The sequence below is a fragment of the Cetorhinus maximus genome, chromosome 10 (genome assembly GCF_964194155.1).
Source record: "Cetorhinus maximus chromosome 10, sCetMax3.hap1.1, whole genome shotgun sequence".
NCBI lineage: Eukaryota > Metazoa > Chordata > Chondrichthyes > Lamniformes > Cetorhinidae > Cetorhinus > Cetorhinus maximus.
Window position 1 is genome coordinate 13056082 of NC_135888.1, and position 12493 is coordinate 13068574.

A 12493-nucleotide genomic window follows, 5' to 3' on the forward strand; every position below is an offset into this window, starting at 1 on the left:
ATGAAAACATCAGCAGACTCTTGTGCCTGTGGATAGAAGATCACCAGAGGAGTAACTTCTAAACTAGGACAGAGCCAAGGATGGATCTCCAGTGAATACCCAAGATGTACATACAGAATAGGGAAAAGCCATTGACATGATGCACTAACTGTGGATTGAGATACATAGAAGTGGAGTCAGGCAAAGAAAGTCACTCTCAAGAGCTGGAGTAAACGACAACACGTTAAAGTACAGAGAAAAATAGGAGTTTAAAAAAGCAGCCGCAATTGAACAGAACAAGTCAGTCAAGGCTGTACAATTGCAAATTACAAAAGGGCACAGAACCTGTACAAAAAAAAGGAGCAATCTACAGTGAGTACTGGGGCAAGGAAAGTTAATTATGCAGCAAAGATTTGGTTTGTGAGGAGAATCAGATGGAAGAAATGAACCATGAGCTCTCAGCATTGCTGGGCTAGGAATGTAAAAAAAATCAAATAAGAAATCTATGCATGTGAAGATCAGAGGCAAAACAATACAACTCAATACTGGTTACCTCCTGATCAGAAAATACCTGGTGATTTATTAATATTAAGGAGGCAACATTCCATATTTGGAGATGCAACATTAGAAAAGCAAAGTTAAAATGCCACAATTGCAGTGTTTTACAAGCTTCAGGACCATTAACCTTACAGAAAGTTGCTATTTTTAACATTGAAAAACATGGATGAAATATTCAAGTCTGCATTTCCATTTTGCTCCAGACTCTTACTGTACATTAAAAATTCAAGTTACACAAACATTCAAAATTTGTCCCCAAGCTGATACTTAAGATTCTTCAAAAAAAAAAATAAAAGGCAACTCAGGAGGGTTTGCCAACTTCCATCATTTATTCCACAAATCCCAAGTTCAGTGCCATTTGGCTACAACTCAACCTGGCATGAACTGTTTCTTTTCAAAGTACTTTCAAGTATACATTGCATTGCCAGGGCACTGCCACATCTAGCTCATCTGCCACATTAAGGAATGCCAATTAACAACTGTGTAGAGGCAGGAGGATCATATGTAATTACATTCTTAAAAAGAGTACAAGGACAAATTAACTAGATACAGGTACTTTATTTACAAATATTCAGATTAATAGCATTTGTTCCATCAAATGAAAGGTACAGCAGTTCAAAGTAATTTTCTGTCACAGATTATAAACAATACCTACTGTAAGCTGTTCAAGAGTAGTTCAGATCTCATACCACCCAATAACTAAAGCAAACTTTAGCAAATTTAGAATGAAACACCTTGTCAAATCCCTGCATGTTGTATCTGCAGGCTGTGGTCCCCAGGCAACACCTCACTAAAGCAAAGGCTTAACATTGTAATCAACACAAGAGACTCCTAACCATATTGCCTTTGACAGTACTCCCATATACTCAACAAAAAGCCTCATTCTTAAAATTAATAGCAATACACTACAAGCAAGGGACAGTGTACAAATTGACAATTTTCAATATACCTGTATTGCAGATTCCAGTTTTGGCCTTCCCACAGCACTTCTGTAAAGGATCCCATTTTTCTACAAGGGTGAGGGGGTTTTCAACTGCTCATGTCATATTATGGGGATTTTGAACATTATTCTTAATTTCTTGATCGAAATAATGCTTAAACAGTACAGACCCATTTTATACACAACTGAATATGCAGATCATTAATCAGCATTTTAACCGCAATTATGCTGCCAAAGGCAAACGTGCTGAATCACCATTTGAAATTTAATCTACTTTCATCCCTTGAAAGTTAGGACAGAATCACCCTACCCCAAAGTGTTTAATACAGTGAACAAAATTCTTAAAAATAAACAAATCTCCCTTAAAGTCTGCTTTTTGAATGAAATTTGGCTATCCAGTTCATCAAGGACAATTGCACCCAAATGTGTTGAGTTAAAAGCACAGGTTTGCATTCATTCACCCAGTTGTTTTTTTTTTGAATGATGTAAGGCAGTAAATACAGCCATAAATGCAAGACATCTACAGAGAACATTACAGTCGATTGCACAACAACGGGATTATTAAACGGTAGAGATTTTCCACAGTGCAATGATGGAACAAGACAACAAGAGAATATGAAACTCAAATAGTGTTAAAGTACTGCTTGTTTTGTTTCTTTTTAAAATGTGATTATATCCGTTCTGTGCTTAAAGGGGCAACATGGTTTCTTAGATTGTTCTGTACAAACTGGTACTTATAGTGCCAGTGATCAATTTGTTTCTTCATTAAAATCATATACACACAGATGTATTTAAATGTTAGTTCAGTTCCTTCAAATTTTATACATATTTACGTATGTTAATAAATGTAAAGAATAAAATGACAAAAAGCACGCTAAAGCCTTCGTTTGCGTCTTAAGAGGGAAAGATGAGTAATAGCCATTTCCCTGTGCAAGGTTAAGACAAAAAGCTGGAATTAGAACCCCGTGAAAACATGTAACTGGGTGGGGATCTTATGAACAGCAACAAGCACACTCTACACATTACAGACACCCTATCCAGTTTGAGTTGGATGTTGGTTCACAGTCAAAGAACCCATCAGTAACTTTGAACAGCATAGACAACAGTTGTATGGCAGAACAGGAGGGTTTTTAAACTGTACAGTTTTTTTTTGAATGAATGGCAAGGATATGTCTATTGCCCCTGTGAGGGAGAAAGTTGAATTAGGCAATGTCAGCATGATGTTTAGCTGACAGGGGCACTGAAGTCAGATCACAGATCAAGGGATGATGAGGAACTACCACAAGAACAAGTAAGAAAATATTTCAATTCTAAATTCCATGCAGGTTTTATTACTCTACTCATTTTCCTTGTAACCTGATAAATATCTACGGTGGTTTAGCGAAGAGCCATTTATCATCGTGTTAAACTGTTGTCACAGCAGCAAAATTTATCCTGTCAGATTATCAGCAGACGAGGAGGCAGCTAGAAATACTGCTTTGACAAAGACACAAGAGAAAGGTGTGAAAGGTCAAGAGGTTGGCTGACTAAAGATCACTAGCAGCCACAGCCTTCCCTCTGGGGTTGGGGTTCACTGATTAGTCGACCACCCTGAGGAGCGGAGGGTTTGTGCTGTACTCCAGATTCAGCAGCATTGAGATCCAGGCTGCCATCCTGTATGTTCTGGTAGATCTTCTTGGCAGCCTCCAGGAATGCATCCTCAACATTCTCACCTCTAAAAAGAACAAAAGGAGGCGTTATTTATTGAAGAGCGTATTCCCTCCGATCCAGCAACTACCACATAGGCCAGCCAAAGAGGAGAAATTACAATCCCCGATCACACAGCGACCACAGGGACTCAGGCTTCCTTTCACCGGTTTTATTCAAGCATATGCAAGGGAGCCACAATCATGCCTAAGAATGACCCAGCTCCCAGATTGATTACATTTCATTACTTTTGTACTTTTTCTTATCATAATACATTTGAGTGTATCCAATCGGTAACCGACACACAGGTGCCATGTTAAAACTATCCTATTGAGTACGTGAACATGTGATTTTGATAACCAATTATTCTAAAGGGTGTATACATTATTATATTATCCAATCAAAATTAAAACAAGTACACAAAGACCTTAATTCTCATAACTCAGAACTGTTTGTGTTTCATCAATGCCCTCTTTTTGTCTTAGTATGTCCTCGCATATCTAAGCTAAAACCATCTGCCCCTTCCCTATGTGAGAGGGGAGTACACGTAATCTATTATGTCCTCCTTATGTCTTCAGCCTGACTCTCAAGGCTGTGCATTGTTCAACTGGTAATCGTCAACTCTTAATATGCTTAGCAGCCATGTCTGCCTGGAGATTTTAAGTGTTCTTCAGTAAATTCTTAGTGTTCTCTTTTAGCATTTTTAATTTTCTCCTAACATTTATATTTTTAAATAAGGTACAGTTAAAAAAAAATTGTCCAATGAGATCAAGCTGAATAGCAGCCCTGATTGAAGATACACATATGGATCTGGCAAGGCACTGTGTCCAGTGCCCGAAACCTCCTGAGCGCAGAGTCACTCAGTTACTTGCTGAGTTTACAAAACTAGCCCAAATACTTTACCCTGGCAAAGTCATCAAATACATAAAATTCTTCCCAACGTGGAAAATAAATAAAACGAGCAGGGATTCTCTTGAATGGAGCAGAATTTAAGGTCATGTTAGGGAAAGGAACAGATCAATTCTATAGAGGCTGTGCTATATTGCATGAGATTTATTGCCAAAAAAGCCATTTTTTATCAAAGTTTTTCATCCTTGCACAGAGCAGCACAATTCGCAAGAAAATACCGATGTTGGGGGAAACAATATTTATACTGTATGAGAAGAGTGTGCAGATTGGTTTTTAAGTAGGCTCTGACTGGTAGAGGCATTGCCATGGAGAATGCACATGTTGGTGGTGATTGACAGTTAACTGCCAAGCATTGTTTGAAATTTAAATCAGACAGCTCGACTGACCGGTCAAGACGCTGGCCTGCGGAATGAACCAGCGAATGGCTGTCACTTACTTTGTTCAGCTGAAACAGGTGCAGTGTGTGCACGTTCTGTCTGTAAAGAACAGGGTCCTGTGTAGCTTCCAGTGCACGTAAATGCGCCATACTGCAAGCCCAACTGACTACCTTGGATTGGTCGTCAGCGTAATTCTTAGCATACTAAGGATTACTGCACAAACGTTGTTCAATTGCGGAATCACATCTAATGTTGGGCACTGTGTTTTGAGTTTTGCAAGCATGGGCTGGTTGGGATGGTCCTTACCTTGTTGCAGACAGCAGGAAAGACATGCTGTTTGATATAATCCACCAGTCTTTGAGGTGTACAGCCTACATACCTAGCGTCTCACTGGCACCGAAATTCAGACACATTGCTCATTTGTGTGATAGGCAGAACGTCTTTGGCTTGACTGCAGCATCCTGTTAGTGGCGAATACCACTCATGTTGCTACTGCATAATAGCAACGTGAAAGGGGAGGCAGTAGCATAGTGGCATTGTCACTGACTAGCACTCCGGAGACCAAGAGTAATGCTCCGGGGACCAAGGTTCGAATCCCACCATGGCAGGTGGTGAAATTTAAATTCAATAAAAATCTGGAATTAAAAGTCTGATTATATCAATGAAACCATTGCCGATTGTTGTAAAAACCCAGCTGGTTCGCTAATGCTCTTTAGGGAAGAAAATCTGCCTTCCTTACCTGGTCTGGCCTACATGTGACTCTAGACCCACAGCAATGTGGTTGACTCTTGAATGCCCTCTGAACAAGGGCAATTAGGGATGGGTAATAAGTGCTGGCCTAGCCAGTAATGCCCACATCCCATGAATAAATAAAACAGCTAGCTTCACCTGTTGCTCAAATTTTTGAGATACCACCTTGCCCTTCTAGGGGCATGAGGTATGGCAGTTAACTGTCAGTCACCATCAACTGGTGCATTTACTAACCAACTCAGCACTCTTCAATTATAAATATGTTGTTTCCCCTGACATTGGTATTTTTTTTGCAAATTGTCCTAATGAGCGCAAGATGAAAAGCTTCGACAAAAAAAAGTCTCCTTTTTCAGCAAATTCAAGTTCTGTACTACCAAACAACTATCAGAATGAGATGTTTCAAGTCAAGTCAAGAAATAACACCTTGAACATGCTACGGTTTAGGATGGGAACAGCAGCAGGAAAAACACTTCATTTTTAACCAAAGCCATAGACTCATGAAATTCAAGTGGAATTGTTCACAAAGGCCCATGAGCTAAGTTTTTTTGTCCCCAGTGATGGATGTGATGAAGCAGACTTACGTTTTTGCACTTGCTTCAAGGAATAACAGACCTGTAGCAAAATAAAGTGAAATATCAGAAGCAGGACAATTCTACCTACAAGACTTAAGGTTACAAATTAGACTCCATTTGTACTGGTCATTTCTTGTGGAAGAGAGTGCACCTGCCAAACAGCACCCTACATTATTACTAGTTTAGCTTTGTAGTGTGGTTACAAAGTGGTGGCTTTGCTCTCTTGATAACAAGAGTCTTTGTCGCCACCCACAAAACATTTATTAAGTGGACCAACTTGCAGTACAGTGAATACTAGCCACACCACACTGATACAAGACAGATTATAAACAAGATTCTCTACCCACAGCACTGTAGGTGTACCTACACTACATGGATTGCAGTGGTTCAAGAATGCAGCTCACCACCTGCTCAAGGGCAATAAATTCTGGCCTTGCCAGTGATGCGCATATCCCACAGAAGAATAGATATTAGAATAAAATGGACGTTGTTTGGATTGGAGAAGAGTTGGAAATGGGGTACGACAGAGACCACTTCTGATTAATATATGGACATCAGCATAGGGAATTTAATCTCAATTAGCTGATGACATGAAGTGGGAGAGGGTTGGAAATAGTGGTGGACCGCAAAGACATGAACAGACTGGCTATTGGAATGGGCTGATGCAAACTTAATATGAACATAATGTGAGACAATCATTTGAGAATGCAGATGAGGAATAGGAGCCAATATCAGGGAAACACATGGCAGATGTGGATAACCTAACCTCAAATAATCAAGGCCATGAAAAATGACCAATAGCATAGAGTTTGATAAATAGGTGCTATGCAGTGCATGATAAATTTGTATGTAATATTGGTTCACTACTGAATACAATTTTGAGCATCCCAACAATAAACTTTAGTGAGCATGCAGCATAGATTCATCAGGATATAGCTCGAAATAGGGCTTGTCTTGGGAGACCATCGGTACATGGTGAGGCCAGAGATATTGGAACTATGATATTTCCACAGATTCAATAGGAGTTTTTAAAATTATGAAAACGGCATTGATAAAATGAACTGGAACAGGCTGCTTCTTCTGGGTAGGAGCGAATGCATTCAGTGAAGAGTATTATTAGATTACTAACAAGAATATTAAAATGTTAAAACTAACATCTAGCTTTGTTGTTTATGAACATGGCTTTATGAAACACTCTTCTTCGTAGAATAGTAAAGTGGGAAAACTTAGAACTAGGGCACAGTATAGAAAAGATGCCATGGTAGTGGGATTCTGGGCGTTTGTGTCAAGTTTTAAAATTTGCAGCAAAAGCTCAAGAGCTTGAAGGCTGTCTGCTTGTGCAAGAATTAAATGGAGGCGTCTCCACCAGATAAGGAACCACAACATGTAAAAGTATTGAAATACAAAGGACATTACTTAAGTAAATATGCAAAGTTAGCAACAGCCACAAACTGTTCCTGGTTGGTTAAAGGAAAGTGTCCTCACACACAGGGCACATGATGATAGGGGTGAGAGAGGGGTTAATAAGATAACAACCAGAGTGAGAGATCCTTTTTAATCACATGGTGTAGAGAAAAACCATCCAGAGACTAGAACAAAACAAGAGACAAGGGAGAGAGAGACTCAAAAGACCAAAAGACCAAAGCTGAGAGAGAAGCCATTTTGTGTGCTTTGCTGTCTACGTCTTGATGAGAGTCCACGCCACCCAAGTTTGTTGACATATTTTATCTGAGTAATTATGGGAGAAATTGATAAACTTGCCCTCTGTCTTAATAAATTCGATTCTCAACAAAGCTTTGCTGCCAAGTCTGTTCCTGCCAGAAAAGGGATTCAAAGGCCCCTAAAATCTTACAAGAGATTGAAATAAATGTTTTTATGCTCAGGATTTTTAGGAATGTAGAATCTTCCGGTTCAGACAGGCCAATGCATTTAAAGGGAAAACTGGTTAAATATTTGAATAAGTCAAAGATAAAAGATTAGTTTTGGATTGTTCCAGCAATAGAACTGGCACATACAAGGGCCAAACAGCCTCCGTCTATTCAGCAAAAATCAATGGAATACATTTAAACCTGTCACTTTACATTCTATAGCTTGATACAGTGGAAAATTTTACTAAATTTCATATTCTGAGCATATACTGTTCACTGGCCTCTCTGCTGCATGGTCTGGATTTAATTATAACCAGATTTTGAATAAATGATATGGTGCTAGAGAATGACACAGAACCAACATTTTTTTTAATACATAGACTGTGGAATCTCATGCTTGACAAGCAACCCTAGATAATCCCAAAATCATTCAATTTCTTTAGTGGGCAAAATTTCTTAGACACACTTGGTTACTTTACTGCAGTGTCCAATGGATAAATTTCTTTTAGCAGGAAAAGCCATATTTAGAAAGGCTCTAAACCTAAAGGTTTCTTAACCCATTCAATATTGCATCACAACAGTTAGTGAGCTTTCACATTTTCCGTGACGTAGGTGTATTTAAAAAAAATTGCTCAAAGTTTAAACCTTTGAACTACAGTAACAGGATAACTGCTCCTGAAACTAATTATAACTTCCCATCCCATTTTAATATCAAACTGCCATCTTCCTAAACCATGAGTTACAAAACCACTATGTTCATTTCCTCTTTTTAAGCCTGATGTAATTTATACTGTGGTGCAGGAGCCAAATAACTTTCTTCACTGCAAATTAACTAGTCAGTGGAATTTTACAACTTTTAGTCGGCATACAAAGTCTGATATCTAGAACCAGAAGATATCATGACTAGAAAGACATCAGTTCATTATAGTCCCTTTTCTATAGCTGATGACAGCTGAAAGGAAGAATTGCAATGTAAAGGAGCAGGGAATGCTTTTGTAAGGGGCAAGACCTTTTTATGCACAATGTTGTGTAAATTGCCTGAAGAGGAAAAAGGCAAAACAAAAATAAAACCTGGACTACTTTTAGATTCCCAAATTCACTACAACACCAATGTATTAAAGATATACCCAGATAGAGAGGACACCAGCCTGAAGGGAACTAAATGGCACAGCACAAAAACACTCCAACCCACTGAAGTAGGCCAGTGGCAACGAGAAGACTGCTATGAATTTTTATTAATTCAGACCTGTCTGTAATGATAGTCAACATAAAAGTCACTGAAAGTGAAACATATTCTATTAAACTGAGGCATGGACTGCAGACACCATTCAGACTCCCCACCATTCAACTCCACCCAAACTGAGATATTTTGTCTGGATCTTTCCTTGGCAGGAGATTGAGAATTATGAAGCAATTCATTATAATTCATATTTTGTTCCTCTTGCCCAGAGGAATTATTCAGATCATGTTACTGAATTTTAGTGCCCCTCCACAGGAGCCACCTATTGCTTTTTTCAAAACTAGATCAATATGCTAACAAGATATTCTTCAGCCAGGAACCCTACCATTTTCTTCAGCAAACTGCTTGGCTTCTTCGTACGTTACATCTCGTTGAGCTTCAAGATCTGCTTTATTTCCTATAAGAATAATCACCTGTGTAAACAAAAAATCCAAGTAAATATTTTAGAATGTCAATTTCCACTGGCTCATTTTAACCTGCCCAAGTTGATTTGAATGCTGAACCAACCAAAGTGGTTTTATTATAAACTATAGATTTGCTTAGTTAACATTTTGCCTTGATAAAAAAAAGTGGATTTAAACAGATGCCCTGATTAGAAACAGAAAAAAAGCAGTGCTGTAGCATTAGTATACTGTAAAAAAAGTACACACTTCATATTCCTGCAGCCAAAATGATCAGTTGCAAGTTCATGAATATTTTCTAATTAATATCAGATAACATTAGCTTTGCAGTTTACAGTATGCATCTGGGATAGGGAGATGGCAAGTTCATCAATGTTCTGTCACCAGAGCTTTTGGCGACCCCAAAATTTAGCTTGCAATGCTTCTACAATTAATATTTCTTAGAATTGACTAATTTAAAACTGATTTATTCAATGTTTGATTCAAATGCATCCTCATTTTTCTGTGCCAATGGCTGGCTGCTTAAAACATACCCCATTATTTGGTTTCATAACATTTGATGGGATGGGCCTATCAGCTTCAACTGTAGATGATTTCAAGCTCACCAAAAGTTGTCTACTAAAGAAAGTTGAACAAATAAAGCACAAGAATCTTGAACTGTTTTTATGTTGTTCTTTTAATTCAGATTCCAGGACCTGATCTTCCAACTGCTTAAGCTTCTAAATCGATTTTTCATAGTCTGGTAGAAGACTCAGACTCAGTGAATTTTATCAGAGCATAAATTTAGAAGCCAACTCCTGAAATATAATTAACATACAAGGAGTTTTCAGCACTCGTTTTGTGTGACTAAATGAATTCAATTGGAAGCTATTTAAATAAGACAAGGGTCATTTCAAGAGTTTGTCAAAGACTTGGGACAACAGACTTAACAACTGCCCAAGTTAGGGGCGTTGCAAATTACTGCTTGTACTATCATATCTGCTCTAGTTCTTTGTTTCTGCAAGTCAGTTAACTGCACATAAACATCCAGTTTTAGTCTATACAAAGTTTTAACATTTCTCTTTCCAGATCAACGGGAGACAAAGCAAAACTTAGTATTACTGCATATCATCATTAGCAGTCTGGACTATGCTATTCAGTAGGAAAACAATGAATGGTACAGGTTTCAGATTATAAAGAATGAAGTACCCTAAATAAAATTGTCAGGCTGCTAACACTAAAAACTGAGGAGAGAGGTACTTCCATAACACGCACACCTTTTTCCAAGCCATTTAACTTAACTTACAGTATTTGGATTAGTTAAATTTCTTGCATCTGTAAGCCAGCTACTAAGGTGATTGTAAGTACTTCTCCTAGAAAAAAAATAGAGGGAGATTACAATTAATACACAAGCATTATTCAATTTCATATCTCAAGAGCATGTTTAAAATGCTGTAAGAGAGGGCATTTAAAAGTTAATATATGCAGGCTCTCTCATCCAACATGAATTTAAAAAGGAGAATTTCATAAATCTCTGCTTTAGCATTCATGTAAGTGAGACTTAATGCCAATTACCTAATGCATACAGATTTTAGGGTTACCTCTTGTAGCTAGTAATCATGCACACCGTGTAAAGTGGAGGCATCATGAAATTTATTCCTCACACCATGCATGCCATACCAAACTGGAGGCATTTCACAGTATGCTGATGACGCTTAGCTCTACCTCCCCACCACCTCGAGTCCTCCTCTTGCTAAGTTATCAGACTACTTATCCAACGTCCAATACTGTATGAGATATTTCCTGCAATTCAATATCGGGAAGACCAAAGCCATTGCTTTCGATCCTGCTCCAAACTCCATTCTTAGTTACTGACTCCATCCCTGGCAACAGTCTGAGATTAAGCCAGTCTGTTTGCAATCTTGGTGTTACATTTGACCAAGATGAGCTTCTGAACTCATTTTTGTGCCATCACTAAGGTCGCCCATTTCCACCTCCATAATACTGCCTGCTGTAGCTCATCTGCTGATGAAACCTTCATTCTTGCCTTCATTACCTCTAGACTAGACTATTCAAATGCACTCTTGGCTGGTCTCCCACATTCTATCCTCAAGGACTTGGTCATACAAAACTCTGCTGCTCAAGTCTTAACCCACATCAATTCACATTCTTCTTTTATTCCTGCACTCACTAACCTACATGAGCCTCGGTATTAAAATTCTCATCTTGTGCTCAAATCCATCCATGGCCTCAACCCTATCTCTGAAATCTCCTCCATTGCCACAACCTTCCAAGATATAGGCTCTCCTCTAATTCTGGCCTCTTTAGCATCAGATTTTAAATCACCCCATTGATTTACAGCATAATAAAGTCACGTCAAAATGAAACACTTATATTACAGCTTTAGCTTTTCTGTACTTTTTAAAAAAAATACTGCCCCACTTATACGACTTGCAAGCACAGCTGCACTAACTAGTTAGGGTCCTAGGATCTGATCAGTTTTGAGCTAGCTGGCTGAAGCAAGGACAGAGGCAATATTACAATGGATCTCAGGACACCTAGAAAATAAAATTGGTCAGGATCACTGCTCCTGAGCACTGACTATCAACCCCTAAAGTGTCATGTGTCAAAAGGATTGGGTTTGCCTTCAGCCTAACCACTGGCTTGACACTTATTGTCTAGACTCAATGAAGAATGCCAAGGTGGGCAAGGTATCCTGACCTCTTAACAGTATTCCAAATCACTGAAGTGGAAGGGAGTAGAAACACAGGTGAGAAAAATGGCAATATGAATGAATCACAGATATTCAAACTGAACTATGCACACAAATTTAAGTATGAAATTTGGTTTTGTTTTTTAAAAATTACTGGAACCATTTCTTAATCAATTAGAGATGGGGAGACAGTGGACTAGTAACTTCGAAGCCTAGACTAATGCTCTGGGTTCAAATCCCACCATGGCAGTTCATGGAGTTTAAATTCAATTAATATATCTGGAATATAAAGCTAATAAATTAATAACTATCATTGGCCATTGTAAAAATCCATCTGGTTCACTAATGTCCTTCAGGAAAGGAAATCTGCAATATTTACCCGATCTGGTTTCAGGCCCACAGCAATGTGGTTGACTCTTAACTGCCCTCTGAAATGGCCTAGCAAGCTACTCTGCTCAAGAGCAATTGGGGATGAGCAACAAATGCTGGCATGCCAGTGATGCCGACATCCCCATGAAAGA

The 12493-nt window shown here is 38.6% G+C and overlaps 1 protein-coding gene across 2 annotated transcripts in view; it reads right to left on the minus strand.

Moving 5' to 3' along the window:
• Positions 1 to 845: 845 nt before the first annotated feature.
• rab14 (RAB14, member RAS oncogene family) overlaps positions 846 to 12493 on the minus strand; it is a 36628-nt gene continuing 24980 nt past the window's right edge. For both annotated transcript variants that reach the window (XM_078549972.1, XM_078549973.1), the window contains exons 5-8: positions 10566 to 10632; positions 9205 to 9292; positions 5781 to 5811; positions 846 to 3191 (exon numbers count right to left, since the gene is read on the minus strand). In XM_078549972.1, the coding sequence (XP_078406098.1) occupies positions 3014 to 3191; positions 5781 to 5811; positions 9205 to 9292; positions 10566 to 10632 (364 nt within the window). In that variant the 3' untranslated portion in view covers positions 846 to 3013. The remainder of the gene's footprint in view (positions 3192 to 5780; positions 5812 to 9204; positions 9293 to 10565; positions 10633 to 12493) is intronic.